This window comes from Lissotriton vulgaris, chromosome 5, assembly GCF_964263255.1.
Source record: "Lissotriton vulgaris chromosome 5, aLisVul1.2, whole genome shotgun sequence".
NCBI classification, from domain to species: Eukaryota; Metazoa; Chordata; class Amphibia; order Caudata; family Salamandridae; genus Lissotriton; species Lissotriton vulgaris.
The window spans coordinates 1,929,554,912-1,929,574,866 of NC_141693.1; the positions used below are offsets into that span (position 1 = coordinate 1,929,554,912).

General features: G+C 44.7%; 2 protein-coding genes across 2 annotated transcripts in view; one reads left to right on the plus strand and one right to left on the minus strand.

Annotated features, from left to right (window-relative positions):
* ATF6B (activating transcription factor 6 beta) overlaps positions 1 to 628 on the minus strand; it is a 309,902-nt gene extending 309,274 nt beyond the window's left edge. Inside the window, exon 1 of the mRNA XM_086924544.1 lies at positions 431 to 628. Coding sequence (XP_086780670.1) covers positions 431 to 506 — 76 coding nt within the window. The 5' untranslated portion in view covers positions 507 to 628. The remainder of the gene's footprint in view (positions 1 to 430) is intronic.
* Positions 629 to 1,459: 831 nt separating this feature from the next.
* The window catches only part of FKBPL (FKBP prolyl isomerase like), a 76,986-nt gene continuing 58,490 nt past the window's right edge, over positions 1,460 to 19,955 (plus strand). Inside the window, exon 1 of the mRNA XM_086924545.1 lies at positions 1,460 to 1,584. The gene's annotated coding sequence lies outside the window, so the exon portion shown is untranslated. The remainder of the gene's footprint in view (positions 1,585 to 19,955) is intronic.

The following is a 19,955-nucleotide window of genomic DNA, read 5'->3' on the forward strand; positions in this document are numbered from 1 at the left end:
CAGAGGTTTGTGCAAGAACACCCTCAAACATAAACAAACATCATTGACAGCTGTGAACAAACAAAAAAAAATCATGAACCATTCTTCCAACTCAATTCGCATGTATCCAATCTACATGTTTGGCACTCCCGATTTCCCTCTATGTTCACCCAAGCAGCAGGGCCCCTTTTCCTGTCCGTGGTCGCACTGGCACACCCATCTTCCTGCAACAGGTCACCAATATCCAGGCGTTTATGCCCAGCGGTCACACCCAGACCCCTTTCCTTTTTTACGGTCACCGGGAAAGACTTTCTGTTTAAGCACCAGTGGCTAGGACCCTGCTACCGAGGATGGTTATCCCTATATGACCCACCCTGGGATGCTGTCTGCCCCTCCCCCTTGATTTACGGTCACTGAGGGCGCTCCGTCCGACGGCTCTGCGATCACTCACCCCAGTCCTCGCTGCTCAGCAGGTTATCGGCAAAGAAGCGGCTGTCCAGCTCGCTGAGGAGCAGTTCTGTCCCCATGCTTGCTGCTCGCTCGCTGTCGCCGGGCCGCAGATCTGCTTTTGCGGTTACTGCCTGTGACAGACTGCTTGGGGGCAGATCATCACAGCTTCCGCCATCCCGTCATCCCGTAACAATACGTCAAATTCCACAAACCCAATCCAAGATGTAAGACAATACTGACGTAGAGGTACCCAAACCCCGTTGCAAGATGGCGCCTATTACCCAAAACACTGTCTGACATTCTAGAACTGTTTGGTGAGGTTCTCGAAGCCCAAGCGGCCATCTTATAAAGGGCTCCATTGCTTGGCGGCCATTTTGCAGCAGTATATGCACATTTTTAGAAGGGAGTCCAGTGTACTGTTTTGGAAATATTTACAACGCGTAGATAACATGCCACCAGCTACCGGTATGAAACTTGTACTTGGGTAAATGAAGTGGAGATCGTCCATACAACGAGTTTTTTAGTAAAGAAACAGCCCATCCAAAGTGTGGCAAGTATTTTACTCTATTTGAGTTAACACAGCCTTAGCTTTAGTGACAAATTACTTTGATCACCTTTAATTTTTGGTCTTTGGATGTCAGACCACGCCCCTCTGTAGTCCACCGAAGGTATAGCTGGGGTTGCAAGTTTAGAGTAGATTTAATTGGGGCGTCCACACAGTACTGCTCCTCATCGTAAAGATAAAATACGTCAGTATGTTTTATTCAGTTCTTGATCTTTTCAATTATTTACAGTAGATTGTAGATGTCTTAGAATGGCTAAATATAACACCCACTATTTTGGTAATAATGTTAACATAGGCTTCTACGACTCTTGCTAGACGAAACGTTTCATTCTATTAAGATATTTGCATTCAAATCGTCGTAGTATTTATTTAATATCATAGCTTGCATCGTATCCTTAAGTAAATACATCATCATTTGAAGATGGCGTCCGCTCTGTTCAAAGCTCCAGGAAGCGCTCTTCCATCGTCACAGTTTCGGTATTAGATGCAGCTCTTCAGCAGACTGCAGTAATTTCTAGACTGACATGGATAGATTTGATTGAGGTACTGGTCTTCAATCCTTGCGGTTGTGGAAATGGAGGGAGTTTAAGGTAAGAAGATCCGTGCTCCTGATTTGCTCTGTCAGCGTTAGGTTCATTGTGATAAATGTTCGATTATCCCCAGACCCATATACGTTTAATAGATGTGTAATGCATACTGGCAAATATTTTCCCGGTGGCAACAACTGAGATCTGTGATGTGACAGGGAGCCGCATTGATTTCCTGGGGGGAGGAGGGGTGTTTGGGAGGTGGGTGTAGGGGATGCGAAGTATGTGCATAGTGTGCAATGAGTGGTGGGAGTTATTTCGAGGGTTTCATTGACTTCAGCCCCCTAAATTAAGCACATAGTCTCTAGAAGAATCATAGTAATCGCTGCTTTCCCACTTAACCAAATTGTGTGATCTTAGGCAGTCATTTTATTTCACTGTGCCTCATTTTTGTTAATTATTATATACGAGAGCACCTTAAAATTACATGAGTTCAGGGTGTGCACTGTACAGAACCTCTCCTGTTTGATTTAATGAGCTATCTTGTTGTTCCATGTATAATATTAAACCAGGCCACCTTGCATGGACACATGAAAACCAACTCCCCTCTTGGGTAACAAATATCGTTGTCCTGGCGTGGAAGGTATGAATGTTTTTAAGTTCATGTCTGAGGACAGTCACTTTTAATAAATACCTGTCAATGCAGTACTATAATCTGAAGCACTAAGAGGAAACACGTCTGCATGTTAATGAAATACACTTTTTTTTTTTTTAAAGAATATCATATATTTACATGATTACTGTATAATGTTTTTAAAAATGAAAGTGTTTTTAAAGAAATGTGGTGCAGGACTCCTTCTTTGCTTTTTCTTTTCCTTTAGTTAATTTGTTAATAAATACTTACATACTGGCCCATGTATCCGCTTTCTGAATGTCAGTACTAAGTTACATAAGCAGCAGCCCTGGGGCCACATGTAAAAGTCAGGAGCGTAGCAAGCAGCCCTCTGGCCGTTCTTTTAGTACCCCTGGTGTATTATAATAGTTAAAACAGCTTAGTGGACGACTATTGTTGCTTTAGTTTGAAATCCTTAAAAAACAGTAGACAAGAGGCGTTAGGCAAGACAGGAACAGTTTGTTTAATTAAACATTACAGCCGGGAGAATAGTAACCGGCACAAGGTGTGATGACTATCTCTATTTACAATTGGTTTGAGTCCTTCTTTTATACAAAACACCGCTGGTTATAAACGTTTCCGGCATACCATATATGGTGAGGAATGTTGGTTGCTGCCTTTCTGGACATAAATTAAATGCCTAATGGTTACCACAGGTGGGTCTCGACCTCGCATGGGCACAGTGTGGCCAGTGGATAACGTGTCCAGATGCCTGGCATGGGTAGCGCATGATCACTGCTTGTGCTAGGTCATGATTGGGTATGTGTTCTTAACTCATGTGGCATATGACTCTATATGGTGTTTTTAGCAGTGCGCATACCCCCACCAGTCATTAGTGATTTTATTTGGGGCCATCTCCCTTGACCATAATAATGTTGCTGCACCAATCAGTGGGAATGATCAAGAGTTTCCTGCCCGAGAGTTTGCCTGCCAACTACTCACCCTCCCACCTGTGACCTATCAATCAGAAATCCTGGACCTGGGTCTCAGGGCCTGCTTGACTACAAAATTGCGAGTCGAGGTTGATGTGGATTTCACAACAGGCGATTCTATTGATAAGGCTGAGATTTCCTTTTTTATTGATGAATGCATCAATTTCCATATTAACATTTCCCTCTCAAGTTGATTCTTCAACTACACGCCCTAACTCATGCATTTGGACAGTTACTTTATTTAGGACTTGTTGTTCGTTATGCTCACCTTCGACAACCATTACCCTTCTAATTACCTGCATTCTTCCCAGTTTGAGGACTGCATTTTTACAGCAGGATATCCCCAATTGTATAACCCTGCATACCAAGAGCAACTTAATGATTACTGGCAACAGTGATTTACATAAATCGGATATCCATTGCGGGAGCCAGGAGAATCAATTCAAAAACTACTCCTGCTCAGGCGCACCTCACTCTTCATACAAGTTTCTTTGTAGATTGTGCAGTGCTTGAATGGCAAGTGTCTGTGTTCCATTGTTGAAGAACGGAGTAACTCCAAAGTGGTTCAAAGGTAAGTTTCTTTCCAGTAAACAGGAGCAGCCACAACACAAACAGCAACAGGAATCACCTTTGTCTCCTAACTTTCCTTTCTAGAACCCATGACCTTCTAGCACTAGCATTCTACCCACAGCATTCCACCCACATTCTGGCCCTCCCAGATACCTGGCCACAACACAGAACTCAACAAATTGTCTGTGTCATTCCCTGGGATGAACGTGCAGCAGGCTGCTCCAAACTTGGCACATTCCCCTGCCTCCATTGCGGTCATAAGTCCAGTACATAACCGTGCTGCATTACCAAGAGGCGGATTGCTCGCAGTACTTCTTTGATCGAATTGAGGCTGAGTTCAGTGCTGTTTATCAGTTTGAGCATTTCCTACCAGGTGATTAGCAACCATTAGGCATTAGCTCTTGTCTGCATGGTGAAGAAGGGTATTGAACCTCTTTCCCCCAGCCACGCTTCTGTGAACATTTTACATTCTTCTGGAATGTCTTTGAACTGTGCCCAGCCAAAATAGTCCACAGCTCTCCTTTCACAAGCTTGGTGCAGCAGGGTTGTCATTTTCCTTAACTAGTGGTACAAGTCTGATAGCTCCAATAGCCACCACCGAAGTGCTATGGCTTTTAAAACTGAGGATATTGCTATGAGTGATCATTACCCGATCACTGCAAAATTTGATGCAGGTCCTAGGGTCAGTCAGACATCGGATTTGACGGAAACTTTATACTGTCATTCGATTTCACTGGCACGTACAAACGGATACTCTTTAAAGTGGTCTAAGGTAAACCCGATTTTTTTTGAAAGGTCTGATTAAGGAGGATCTTGATCAATTTATGATAAGCCTAGAAGAACATCTCAATCCACGTACAGTAAAAACTGCCTTCGGAAAAATAGCATCCACAATTAAGAAAAATTTGACAAGGAAGCAAAGAGACGATGATAGGGATAAGATGCTGGGTTGGTTTAACTCTGAATGCTCTAAAGCCCATAATACCCTTAAAGACACATTAAAAAGGGTACCCAAAGACTTACTAGAAATTAGAGCAGCTCGACTGGAATATAAACATTCAATCAAGAAGCGTAAAAGGGAATTGAAAGATGCTGCCTGGGAGCCGTTATTAAAAGCAAGCACCTTGAGGGATAATACGGCCTTTTGGAGGGAAGTGAATGCTCCCTTTTTTATAGAGAGGAAGACAGACCTTCTAGAGGTCGCCATAACAGAGGATGTCTGGATTAGTCACTTTACAGATTTATACAAAAAAGATGACTTAGATGAACCAAATAATCCTGACCCTTGACTGATAAATGAGACTGACTCGCAGAGACCCTCGGTAGATACATTCCCGTTACAGATATATTTTTCACTTCTAGAAGTAGAACAGGACATACAGGAAAGTGCAAACTCTAAAGCCCATGGGCCGGGTGGCATCCCGATTGACATATTTAAAGACAACATTTCTTTGTGGGCCCCACTCCTTACAAGTGTTCTTAATTGTTACAGCCTAGAAGGTTTTCCAACAACATGGCAGGAAGCTATTGTAATCCCTATTTTTAAAAAAGGTGACAGAACGGACCCAAAATGCTACAGGCCTATCTCCCTACTTGACTCGATGATGAAGGTAGCTGGAAGAGTTCTGTTGAACAAACTACAAACCTGGGCAAAAGAAAAGGGAGTCCTTTCTAAATTCCAATATGGATTTGTAACCGGGCTAGGCACAGTAGAGCAATGTCTTAACCTGGCCTTGATTACAAGTAAATACACGGTGGCAAAAAAAGGCAATTTATACATGACTTTTGTTGACTTAAGTTCAGCATTTGATTGCCTAAGCCACAGCGTGTTATGGAGCACCCTTATAGACATAGGAATTGATCCGAACATTCTTGAGTTCATAAAAGAATTATATAGAGGGGCGGGGGCAATGGTCCGACATGGGAAAAATGGAAAATGCAATAAGAAATTTCCAATAAAAAAGGTGTCCGCCAAGGATGCATCCTTGCCCCATTTCTTTTTAATTTATATATAAACGGAGTGGCAGATCACCTGATTAAGCTGGATGTAGATTATCCCAAAATCAATGGAATGGCAGTCATAATGTGAAGAACACAGCTAGGTCTGCAGAAAGCTCTAACTGGATTTTCCTCATTTATGGGCACAAGAGGACTTAGGATAAATGTGGGGAAAACCTTTACTATGTGTTGTACGTCGAAAGTAGATTGTAATACTTTTTTAAATCAAACAAAGATAAGCTTGACAAAGACTTTTACCTATTTGGGCATTATTTTTACCAGTAGAGGATCATGGAGCACATCCATTAATATACGCAATCTGGCCTTCTCTCGAGAAATAGGTGCGGTAAAGAAATGTGCAAAAAAATTGGGCGGAAAGCCGGTCCAGTTTCTGCTCAATATCTACGCAGCGAAATGCGTTTCTACCGCGACCCATGGTGCAGGAATTTGGGGTATGGCAGATTGTCGAGAGATCCAAATTAATGAGAACGCTTTTTTGGAGATATTTACTAGCAGTGCCCAGATCCATTTCTACCACCATTTGCCACAAGGAACTTGCTCGGGTTCATATCACTGATGTAATTAAGATAAGCCCAATAATGCTCTGGCACAAGATATGGACCGCAAGTGAAACAGAGTTTAGCAAGGACGTCATCAGAGACTGCATGAACTAGGCAGCCTCTAGAAATACAATGTGGCTTTCTTATGTAGGTACATTTTTATCTTCCATAGGCCATTCAGAACTGTTTGAAAATCCCACTTCCTGTTCTCTAATTTCAAAAAAAGCTCTTAAAGAATGCTGTTTAGGCTTGTTGGAAGATAGGCGATCTTATTTAGAGGGTAATAAGCTAAGTATCTCCCACCATCGCCTACTGTTGCATGGACCAGGTTTACAACCATACCTATCACCACTACAATCTAGTTACACGAGATTATTATTAACTTGATCAGAACAGACTGCTTTTTTAGGTTGATATCATTTCCTATTGTAAACGACTGGTCTGCCAAATTAATTAACTGCCCGTGTGACGATATTTCAAACCAGTCAAATATTCATTGTATTTTATTCTGTAAATATTTTGAATGGGGAAGAAAGAGACAACTGGTCCCGTTGTTAAAAATGTGGGGACTAAGGCAATGCAGACCAGCCTTGATCAAATTGTTCATGCTGCAAGATGAAGTCACTGTGGTAGCAGTATCCAAGTTCCTGAAGTACGTAGTAAAATTTAGAGCTTCGATGAATTGAACATTTTTTAAACTTATTATACATTATATATATTACTTCCTGGACCTACCTTATTATAGGTTTTTATCAAGTTAAATACATTTTAAATGTATGCATAATGTACAAATGTAAGGAAATGTTTTTAATTGTATCTATCTTTTGACTCGGCAGTTCCTTGGTAGTACTCAAGTGTGGGATTATCCATACTAGACCGATTGTACATAAACATATACCTATACATAACTTTTGTCACAACACTGCATTCCCAAGTATGGGTATACTGGGAGTCGTCATCTGCACTTCTCTGGTGGCTGTTTTTCTTTTGACCAGTTCATTAAAGTTAGTTGTTTTCAGTTCTGCAGTGACATTGCCATGGAAGGGCTCAAGTGCATGTTGGAATGGAGCTCCCATTCACTTTTGCCTTCCTTTTTGAGGGCAGTGTGTGTTAAGCAGAGCCCTCGCTGAGGGCCCGTGGTGGTTTACTCCTCGTATTGGTGCAAGTTCAGTGATGTCCTCTCTTCCTACTTTTTTTTAGGTCTCGCTTGAGCCAACGCATGTGATGCTGCGAGACATTTAGTGAGAGGGCTTTAAAAAGCCTACCCCAGCTTTTTGTCTGGCACACTGCTTGCGGTTACGCGCACAGGCATGAGCAGAGGCGCTATCTGGCTTTCCTCGCTCTCCCAAGTGTGCGCGCGCCTCGCTCCGCCTCTCTGTCTTGCTCGCCCCTCCCCCACCACAGAGTGCGTCTCGCGGCCGCGCATCTAGTGCTTGAAATTTCTTGACTGGTTCGGCTTGTCCTAGACTTCACTCTTTGTTTTAGAATATTGGTATCCTTCTGCTGCTAAATGATGAGCCCTCGGTCCCTGACTCCTCACCACCCATTAATGAGAATTTTTTCCCCCAGCTCTGGAGATCACAACAGGTTCTTTAACCCAGTACATCCATTGATAATTTTCCTTTCTGGCGGTCGTGAGCCCAGGGATTTTCCCATAAACTGTTCAACCGCTAGACTGTCATCTGACACCAAAATCTAGTTTCCGAGCATATCCGCTCCTTCCATCGGAAACATTGTACCTACGTACGGGGTTTGTTTGAGCCCCGCCCGTCACTTCCTTCTGCACAGGTGCTGAGGAAACATTCTCCAACTTAGACTCACCAGAGTCAGCCTTCGTTCCTACGGCAACTGACAAGAAAGTTCCCACTATTAGTGGCGGCTTAGAGCCACCAGGAACCGTGCTGGTTCTCCGATGTTTCCCCTGAGCTTCTCTCTCCGCCTTCTTCTCTGCTGTAGTAGCCGCTTCCTCCTGCTTCTTGGTGGAGACACTTCGGTGGGGTTGGCTCCAGGTCCGTCTCGCTACTGCTCCAGCCGCCTCCTTCACAACCCCGTTGCTTTTCAGAACCATTTCCATTAAGAGAAGCCCAAGCCTCTTCCGCAGGGTGCTGACCACCGACTTGATCACCCACATAGCTGCGACAATCGCCCTACGTGTTCCTCGAGATTGGACACCTCTGCAGAGCCACGAAGGGTCAGCAATGTATGTATCTTACAGCATACTAATACATCATTTCTGTTTTCTTTGGGCCAGAGCACCTCTCTCAGTGGTCAAGCAGCTGCCATCTTGCTTCTCAAAAAGTTCCCTCCCACTTCTGTCGTAGTAGGCACCTGTATGCAGTAAATTCTAACATTTTCACTTTATTTACTGCTTTTAGAACTTCATACATAGTGATCTACTTTCTTTATTGAGGTTCAGCTCCAAATATCTTACAGACATTCCTTTATGTTGCTCAGGGGATCTTAGTGTATTCACTGTATTTTTGTTTACCTCCCAGTTCTTAGGAGTGGCAGCTCTACTAAGAATAGTGCATGATCCGACTGTCATTGACTCTATTCTAATTCCGCCATGTAGACAAACAATCTCTAGTACAGAACCAGGAATTCTTCACTGTGACTTATGAACATGGCAAAAGAGGCTATCGCTAATGTACAACAGCCTTACTCTACCAGGCCCACCCTTTAGCTCTCCTGGGACAACTTTCTATCTGCCCCAAGTCCTTTTTAATCTCTCTAAATGTAGATTAACTAGAACCAGCTCCACCTGCCCTAAAGAAATGAAGCATGCTGTTGGTTCTATTGTTCATCAAACAGCTCCTGTCCATGGCTCTGTGTGTATACTGATCCTAATCTTAATTTCTCTGTACTTTTGTGCTATTCAGAAGAATGCACCTCCTGTGCTTCTCCATAAATCTTTCATTGAGCCTGCATTCTGTAGTTTTTAACTTCTGAGAAAATTTGTAAGGAATTTAAAAGGTACATTGTGCAAATAGAGGAAAAAATCAATGTTCACATTAAGTATTACATTATATATTTATGACACTGGCGAAGATGACTATCATTGTTGAAATATACCTATTGCATGCATATCTTTGGAGAGAATCTTTCAGTATGTGTATTTATTTAGTTGTACAGAGAAGTATGAGAATGATATACACATGTGTATGAGTATTAGAATCTTCATGTTGCAACATGTGCCAATCTTTATTTTGGGGGCGGTGAGGGTTCATATAGCGCGGACTAGACTCGAAGGTATCCGAGCGCTTTGCATGAGCACCAGTTACGTTACAGACAGACACATTTATTTTTGTTTGGCAAGGGTAGATGAACCCGGTTTCCCAGCTCCGTGGTCAACCGCCCTAGCCGTTAGGCCACATTCTCTCCCACCCCCATCTCTTATTATTATTATTATTATTATTAAAAAATTTTTATAGAGCGCGTAGTCACCCTGAGGTATCCCAGCGCTAAAGATCCCTACACCTGTGGGGTCAGGGGTGAGAAGAAGGGGGGGACAGAAATTTTTCCTTTTGAAACAGAAGTGGTTAAAAATCAAGGGAACAGGTGAGTTTTGAGTCGTTTCCTGAATCGCAGGTAGTTCGGTTCTTTCCTTAGTTCTCGGGGGAGAGCGTTCCATAGGCGAGCTGTGTGGATCGAGAAACGTCTTCCGCCCGTGCGAGCTTTTTTGTATCTGGGCAAGATGATGAGGGACTCCTTGTCCGATCGAAGGGATCTAGGGGCTTTATACGGTTGTATAAATTTCCTCAGGATGGGAGGGCCCTGATTCTGCATTAATCTGTGGGCCAGGCTCAAAGCCTTGAAAATTACTCGTTCCCTCACCGGGAGCCAGTGAAGGAGCTTCAGAGCAGTTTTGGCTGAAGCTCTGGCAGGGGTGTGCGTGAGGATCCGGGCGGCGGCGTTTTGGATTTTCTGTAGTTTGTTTAGGGTTGCTTCGGGTGCGCCCAGGTATATAGCGTTGCTATAGTCAAGCCTGGACAGTATGAGGCCTTGGATGAGGAGTCTCTGCGATGTGGGTGGAAGAAGGGGCAGGATCTTTCTCATTGATTTGAGCAGCCCGAAGCAGGTGCCCGCCACTTTTTTGGCCTGCGTGGTGAATGAGAGGTCTGTTTCGATCCATACTCCAAGGCTTTTTACTTCCTGTTTAGGGTCAGGGGGGGGTCCCAAACAGGGTGGCCAGATATTCAAAGGGAAGGTGATTCCTTTCTGACCCAGAAGGAGAATGTCAGTTTTAGAGCCATTCAGCTTTAATGCTGAGTTATTCATCCACCCTTGGATCTGCGTCAAGCAGTTGAATAAGTCCGCAGGCTGTTGACTAGGGTGGGAAAGGGAGACAACTAGTTGTGTGTCATCCGCATAACTGACAATGCTCACTCCGAACGGGGTGACGACCTCCTCCAATGGGGACATATAGATGTTAAACAATGTGGGGCTCAGGGAGGAGCCCTGAGGCACGCCACATTGGAGGGGTGTGTCGGAGGAGCGGGTGTTATTCTCCCAGATCTGAAAGGAGCGTTGGGACAGAAAGGAGGAAAGCCAGGATAGAGCAGTGCCTTCTACTCCTACCTTCTTTAGCCGTTTGACCAGGAGTTGGTGGTTGACGGTGTCGAAGGCCGCGCTTAGGTCGAGGAGGATCACTGCCACTGATCCTCCCTCGTCCAAGAGCGCTCTGGCCTCCTCCACTGCTGCCAGGAGGGCGATGTCGGTGCCCTGTCCTGGGCGGAAACCTGTCTGCGAATTTTTTAGCAGATTATTGGTTTCAAGAAACTGGGAGAGTTTCTTATTCACCAGTTTCTCGGCGACCTTGCTGGTCCCGGGGAGGAGGGATATTGGTCGGTAGTTGGCCAATTCAGCTGGGTCCAGGGATGGTTTCTTTAACAGTGCCTTCACGACTGCTGCTTTCCAACTAGGGGGAACAACTCCTTGTTGAAAAGAGGCGTTAATCAGATGGGTGAGGGGGGGGATGATGGTGGGGGCAACTTCCATGAGGGTCCGTAGCGGTGCGGGATCCCTAGGAGAACCGCTTTTGATGGATTTGAGCGTGTTTTCAACTTCTTCGTTGGTTATTTGTCCCCAGGAAGTTATGCGCGGGGCGATCGAAGTATCGGGGGGATCGTCTGCCTCGCTCGAATTGGTTGAAGGGATGGAATCCAGAATTTTTTGTATTTTTTCTTGAAAGAAGCTGGCTAGCCGGTGACATTTTTCCTGGTCTGCCTTTGGGTCTGGGGAGTTTCTGGGTGCGGGGTCGGGGACCTTAAGGAGTTCTTTCAGGATGGTATAAGTTTCTTTGCTTGAACATGCGGCTTTTTCGATTCGTTCCTGAAAGAATTGACTTTTTGTTTTTTCGATCAAGGATTTATAGGCTGATAAGGAGGTGGAATAGGCGTCCTTGTTAGTGTTGGATTTCTCCTTTCGCCATGATCGTTCAGCTCTTTTACAGTCCTGCCGCAGCGACTTGAGCTCTGAAGTATACCATGGGGAAGAGGGTATACGTTTGTTGTGTCTGAGGGTGGAGGTTTTGGGGATCAGGGTGTCCAGAGAGGAAGTGATCCAGGAGCGAAACTGTTCATCGGCCGTTATGGCGTCGGAGGAAAGCACTGGGGTAGTGTTGGAGAGGATGTCCGACCATTCTGACGGTATGAGTTTATGCCATCGTCTGTCGGTGATTTTGATTTTCGCCGACTGGGTGGAAACAGAAGGGGCCTCCCATGAAATGGGGATTAAAAGGTGATCAGTCCATGGTAGTGGCAGAGGAGGGCCGGTAGTGATATTGGCATTAGTGAGGACGGGATCTAACAGGTGTCCCTTATCGTGGGTGGGCTCATTATTGACCAACCTGATATTGATTGACAGGAGGTCTGCTAGTAGGTCCGAGGCAGACCGGTCAGTCTCTTGCAAGGCATATGCAATCTGAGGACGGTACTCTCTGCATTCCATCCTCCTGAAGTCGGTAAATTCAGCAACATTAAATTACTTGCTTATATCACCAACATACACACCAGCAAAACACACTACACACATACATCCCACCAGCACACATATCACAACTCGCCACAACATTCCACACCATGCCACTGCCCTTACATCACTACACTAAGCACTTGTAGCGTGAATAAAGTTATCAAAGCACTTTACATAAGTACTCGTTCCATTACAGAATCTGACCGGTGGGTGATAATGTGCTGCATGGCTAAACACTTATAAAGTCCCAAAGGCGAGACCTATTGGCTATGCCAATGCTTGTTTTTTCTTTTCCGTAGGTCGTGGGGGCTGATAAGTTAGCATTGGTACACTACGTTGTCCTTGCGGTTTCCTGTTGTTAAAATTACTTTGTTGACTATTAATTCAGTTTAGTTAAGTATGTTCTGTTCTTAATGGTTTTCGGAGAACTTGTATTTTACCACAGGGGTGTGATCTTGTCAACCTACTAGTCACGATCTAGTGAGGTTTTGGTAGGTATCCCTTTTTGGAAACGTCTTCTAGAAATTTTGGGAGTACGGGTGATTACCATAAACTGTATTAATTAGACAGTTCTTAATTTTATATGCACCTTTGAGGCCCCCCATCATACTAGGGTGTTTTAGGACCTTTTCCGACATTTTAGCTCTGGGTAGTCAGATCAGTATGTTTTGTGAAAAGGTCTCATGAGTTCAGGGAGTGAAGGGAGTGATAGGATTGTCACTTTACCAGGGGTCCTATGAGCAGTCACTGGTTTTACCAAAGGTGCCCCATCCGGTGCTTACATAAGAGCGTGTTTGCTGTGAGGCCCCTTCCCAAGACTATGTTCATTCTGGGGGCTATCAGTCTTTGATATCACCCCTTTTGTGCTTGCTATGAGTTGTTTTTCAGTCTATGAATGTTACATGTGCTTGGAAATGTGGGCAGTGGGGGCATGTTGCCGTTTGGTGTTGCTGGTGCTTGCCATTTGCACAGTGAACATTTTTTTTATGTTTGTGCATCTCCCTGTTCCCGGCACGTGGTGTGCTTTGTGGCCTCAAATACCTGCATTTGGCGATCCTGACCTTGCCTTTGTATCTGGAATCTTCTTCTTTTGGGCTAATTTTGGGTGTTATATCCTTTTAGTTTGGGCATTTACATGAATCACACAATTCATTATTTCCATTGCCCCTCAGAAAGAGGGTCTGAGGCTGCCCTGCGGCCCCCTTCCTTGACCACCGTGGGGTCGGAATTCATGGCTGACTGTTTGCTGGATTGTGCCTGCAAGGTTAGAGCAACATGAGTAGACTATTCTTGACAAGGAGGTGAACATGAAAGGGGTGCACCCGGTGCCCTGGGTACCATCTGGAGAGCAGGGGTAGAGCCTTGGAAGCCTCTGAACCTGGCACCCTGGGAGCGCCCCCGCTTTCTATCAGCACTTCTGGTGGGCCCGCTGTCTCTAGATTTTGGCTGGGGTCTCTTGAGCTCTTCGGATTAGATACAGACATTGAGTGCCTAATGAGATTGGTGACCATTGTGTCGATATCCAGAAGAGTGAAAAGTTGAGTGAATCCCCAACTAATTCACTCAACCTAAGGAAAGGTGACCAGATTTTTAATACCAAAATCCGTGGATATTTCACAAAAATAGAAGTAGGACTATAATTTCACATCACTGTGGGCACAGTATTTCTTGAAAGACAGTACTTACCAACGGAGCTGTAAACGCAGACCTGAGTCACTAAGAGACGTATAATAACTCTAGCTATTACACAGACTATTATAGGTGCTAACTAAACTGATTTCGGAAAAGACTGGTGTAGGAAGCTGACTCTTTATATAGTGTACTAAAATGAACTACACTGTTCAGAGAGTACAGTGAGTCCCCAATTGGTTTACAGAGGCTAAAGTAGATGATACTAACGATCTCTTTTGTGGTAGTGGGTGCGAGCAGTTTGGCTTATCAGAGGGTACTGTAAGCATTTGTTGTACTCTCAGAGGTAATAGATGAGACACACACTCATAATAAATAACAGACCAAATTAGAAAAAGAGCACTTAAAAAAAATGTTTTGAAACCAAGAACTTCGTTCAAAGGTAAGTACTGTTTTCAATAGCAATATTCACAGGTTAATAAAACGTTCAACTCTGTGCACTTTTACACACAGTGCAATCCTATGAGGGAAAAGTCAAAGATGCATAAAGGTAGGTCCGGTCGGTTACAGTGCTTCATCTTCAGGGTACAGAGTTGTAGTGGGCCAAGGTTGAAAGTACTACCAGCAGTTCTTCGGGAACCGCCTGGGCTCTACCGGGAGCAGGGTGCTGGTGAGACTGGTATCTGGAATACTACAGTGAAGGGGGGCAACCCAAAAATAGGAAGCACAGTGGGAGTTGCTGGCAAGTCAGAGAGCTCCAAAATGGGGTCTTAGGTTGCAATGGGTCTCTGGGCACAGCCGGTTCGTCAGGACCCGGGCATGGTGGCTTTGATGTAGATGTCCCTCTACGGCTGCTTGGTCCTGGTTCAGTGGGAATTCGGACTGGACTCTCATTGTTGGTCTTTGGTGCAGGGCTTCCGGCACCCAAAGGGTTGGCGCTGCATGGCTGTGGTTGGTCCTGGTGTCTTCACACTCGATTGGGAGACTGATCTGACTTTCCAGAGCATGAGTACCTTCTCTTGGTCGTCTGTGGCATCGTTCTGGCCGGGGAGCTGCAAGCCGGTGGAGCAGATTCTGCTTGTTGGTGCCTGCGGACTGCAGGGGAGTAGCTTCTCTACTCTAAGGCTGTCAATTTTCAAAGTGTTGGCTGGCTGCCCTAGGCTTTGGTAGTTCTCCAGCTCACAGAACGAGGCACTCTGTCATGATTGTTGAGAGGGCGGAGGAGGGCAGGGTTTAGTGCCACAGACCTGCTGTAATTCCCACTTGGCAGTTACTCTTCTTCATCCTTCTTTTTTTGATCTGTTGAATCTGGGTTCTTGGGTTTCAGGGTTGCCACCTAAATACTCAATTTAGGGGCATTACGGGGGGTGACGGGTAGTAGCCAATGGGCTACCTACTGTCTACACCCTCTATATGACCACTTCCTGTGGGGAGTGGGCATAACCCTGATCCTAGAATGAGAAGTCCTTCCAAAGCAAGATGGAGGAAATCAAAAAGTGGGGTCCAAATCAGCTGGCCCGCAATAGGGGTGGTGCTGGCCGAATGTGGGCACACCTCTTAATCTTACACATTTTCCCACCTGTCTTGCTGACAGAAAGTGCGGTCAGGACACAGGGATGATCATCTCCACTATCTGAAGAGGCCTGGGTCGCATAACAAAGATGGCAGGGCCTTTGAAGCTTTCCTCCCCGGAATGCACATCCTGCATGGAGCAGGATTTGTTCCTGGCCTCCGAGCGAAGACCGTCACCCCAGGAGGTCAGAAAACTGTCTATGGTGGCTGGCTGGTCAAGACCGGTCAGTCAACACATTTATTTACATCGTTTTGTTAAGAGAACAGGACCTTTGCGGCTATCAGAGCACTTTACAAGTATACAGAGAGTAGTATAACAATAATAAAAATAATAAAATATAATGTTAGAGAAAAATATAAGATGAAGTAATACCCGTAAATAAAGGGTATGATTTACAATGTTCAGAGAACAAAGGAGAAGACACAAAGTATTCAATATGCCATAGTCATGAGGAAAATTGAGGAATCGGGATGGGTAACATTGGATGTAGGGAAGAAATTTGTTCATAAGAATTTTTGACTTCTTTCTTCAAGGATACAATTGAGGGATTCATTCTGATTTCAGGGGGCAGAGTGTTCTAAATACTCAGAGCAATCCCAGAGAAAAAATGTTGTAAGTTTTCTTCTTGTGAAATCTCTGAACTTTCAGAAGTAAGGTGTTGGAGCTTCTGGATGATCTGGAACCACTAGAGAGCTCTAGTTTCTGCGCAAGACATTTAGGCATTTTGAAGTGGACAGTAGGTTTTCAGGGGGCACCTCTGAGGCGCTCTCTGGGGGCATCTACTAATAAGTCCAGCACTGGCATTGGCGTGGGTTTATTGAGATGAGGTGTTTGGTACCAAACACCTTGAGGTACAGTAAACCATCATTTAGCTGGGGAACTCGTAATCACGAGTGTCCAGTACATGTACTTGTCATGGCTTCCCTGTGCACTCGCTATATCTGGAGGGAACTTGAATATCACAGGGATACATCCACTGAGGCAGATATGCCCCCACATGGGTATAGTGCACTCTGCCTCTGGGCTATAAGACCTGCCGTAGGGGTGACTTACCTGTGCCACGTGCAGTGTTTTTCTGGCATGGTACTCAGAGGGGTGTGCCATGTTGTCTCTTCAGTTTTCTCTGCCCCAAGGCACGCAGGCTGCAATGCAAGTTTGCATGAGCTTCGCAAGAGGTCCCTTAGGGTGATACAATTCGTGCTGCAGCCCTTAGGGGCCCACTTTAGTTTAATGCCCTAGGTTCCAGAGGTACCACTTAGTCGGGACTTACAAGGATCCTAAAGCAGTGCCAATTGTGAAACAATAGTGCAGTTTAGGGAAAGAACACTGGTACTGGGGACAGGGTTAGCAGGAACCCAGTACACCTTCAGTCAAAATGGCACCAGATACTGGCCAAAAAAGTGGGGAGGTAACCTTGTCTTAAGAGGCACTTTCCCCCAGCTGGTATTTCTGAAAAGACTGTCACCTATTCCTTTACCGAAACTCATAAAAGCTTTTTCAGTGCAGCCTCTCAAAAAAAAAGCAGGAAAAAAAAATCCTGGGACAAGTGCTTGATTTAGTGAAATTTGCCAGGACAGATAACCAGTACTGTCCGGGAAAATCCGGATGCCTGGTTCCCCTACGCTGAGGCTGCTTAGCTTACTAACTCTCGGGTGTAAGGGGTATGGAGTTTTAAGGTCCTGTCATCCCAGGCGGAAGTAAAACATTATTCCCATCACCAAGGATGGCTTAGTTTACACCTAAATTTGAGGCCTCCATTGATTCGGAGGCTTTAGTGCGTTTAGGGGTGCTGTTGGGACTACACGCCATGAAGGAATCGTTTAAGCATGGGGCTGATGCCCAAAAATGGGGACCTTTCGGATTGTTGATTGGAAAGCGTCTCATTAACTTTGGCTGCGGGACCTGGGTGTCTGCTTTTTAAAGAGTTTTCTAGGTCCAGTCCCATCCCTTTTTTTTCCGACTGCCCTGGCTCTCTGGTGTGGCCAGTGAACCCCACACTGGGGTATCCGCAGCAGAGTTGGCCTAGTTTCTGTAGGCGCTTTAGGTGATCTGTGCTCCCAAGGAATCCCCATTGATGCCGAATGTGTGGACACTCGATTGACACCACCCCTAGCAGCCCTGAATTCCTGGAAGTAAGTAAAATACTTACTTTGGGCTCCCAATGAAGTCTGTTAGTCCTTTCTGATCTGAAATTAAAAAAAAAAACATTTAGGGAAGGAGGGTAGGGGGATGTTGGTCGTCTTTCTTATCGGAGGTGAACTACTGGGGGTTAAGTTGCTGGGATTATTATTACCTTTCTTCATCTACTTGGAGTTCTATTTTACTGTGAATTTTGACTCTGTGGTTGCATGAAGGCAATACCTCTCCACACTATCACATATCCTTGCTGGGGCTGTTGATCCGGTCCCGGTTGTGCTAGATTCTTTATCTGTGGTTGCTGCTGCCACGTGCTCGCCCAGTTACTTGATCCCTGCTGTGGTTGTGTGGTGAATGCCGGCCCTCCCTGCAACTGAGCGTATCATACGTTACCCATTTCCTGTCACATGGGGTTTTGTGGTGGCTTGCCCATATTCTCTAATCTCTGCTGCTTTTGCTGCTCATGGTATGCCTTTATCTCGCATGCCACTACCAGGTGACCTCGCCTGCGACAATAGTAGCACCTGGTTGCGAACATCCTCCCTGGCCTCTACTACCATAACCTGTTTGTGCTCCTGGACTGCTTGGAACCCTCTAAAATTTTGAGGTGTCGCCTCCATTGTGTCTGGCACCATCTGCATGACTGCGCCTATTGCTGCTCCCTCAAGGGCAGTCTTCAACTTATGCTCCACTAATTTTGCTGTGTCTCTTTGGGTCTGCTCCTGCTTCTCTCTATCCTCTTCTTGCTTTTTCTTATGGTAGTGAGCGTATGAGCTTGTATTTCCTGCCAGGGTTTGCTATGTAAAGCAACTATGCTGTCCAACCTGCTCTGTATCTGGGTGGGTAACCATTTCTTCATAATATTATAGAACAAGCATTTACAATGCAATAGGTCACACAATGACATTATTTTGAGCTATTGATATTGTAAATGGCAATGCCTTAAAAAAATTAATAGGCATTGTTATTTACAATACCAAAAGCAACACCTATTGCATTGCCTAGCGCAGTGTCCGTGAAGACGGCGCAGCGCTTTTTAAAGTTGGGAAAAAAAAGTGTGTTGGGGTTGGGGGGGGCAGAGAGAGAAGAAGAAATAACGAGACATGTGAGATGGGGAAATAAGGCACGGAGAATTTTAAGCACATATCATTTAAGTGAGTGTGTTAGGGAGACTTAGTTACATATCCAATTTTAATAAAAACTGTAATTGCCGCAACGCAGATACCGTGATGCAAACATCTGACTTGGGATCTGCAATATGTGTGGTCACTGAAAGTGCCTAACACTTGGACCAGGAACAATTATTCACAAAGTAGCTTCGCCTCGCACAGAATCGGTAGTACTTACTGTTCCTTAAAAGAACGTTGGTTATGTACAGAACTAGTACTAGCCACTAACGTACTAGAAACCCAGCTGAAGACAATTGAGATGTCCAGGAACAGAACTGCAGAACCGTTGACAAGTTTAGACACTGTTACCCAAAAAGTACACAGAAGTGCTGACACTAAGTCCTAGACAAGAACAGCAGCACTGATTGATAAGTGCAAGTACTGCCATGTTAACATTTGATAACGCATGCTAAGTAATGCAGGACTACCACATGCAACATGCAACAATCTGAAAGAAGAGCTGGTGATATCGCAGTAAAAAACGTATATTAGCTTTTTTGATAGTACATTTCAATACCATAGCGACTCTGGGGAAAATTGCAATCATAGTAAGTTTGTTTATTTGCAGAGTTACTTAAAACCATTGCAATGCGTGCAGAAGATAAAAGCATTTGTAAAATATTTATTTGCAATATTAAAATGTCATCATAATTAAAATATACACAGTTCTGTTTACAAGTTTATAAAGATTGAAAATTTGTACATGTGAGAACAACCATATCTGTTGTCAAGTGATGTGATTGTTACTCCCCCTGAAGTTTTTTTTTTTTTTTTAAATAATCCAAAGTCTCCATTGCCTCAAAACGCTCTAGTGGAAATCTGGCATTTTTGCCCTGGCCGCGTCAAGAAATCTGACTAGTCTGGAGTTCAATTGTGGTGAAGCTGGGTAGAGGCAAGCTAAAACTGCTTGCCTCCTTGTCCGAATTCCCCTTTGATTGAAGGTTTTTTTTTAGCAGTTGCCTCCTTTCTTGAAGCATCTCTATGCACCAACAGATGGTATGGATGATGTCACCCTGGCCGTTTTTGCACAAACTGCATACAGTGAAAGTCTGCACCCCTTTCCATGGTGGAAGATGCTGCTTGCATGGGATCACTCCAAGTCGTAGTTTTCAGAATTTTAGTTTCTGGGCTTTTGGATAGCCCAGGTTAAAGTATTGTTGTGGGGCTAGAGTCTTGTAATAGTTCAACATCATCCAGGCATGCGCTCTGGCTGAGAAAGCT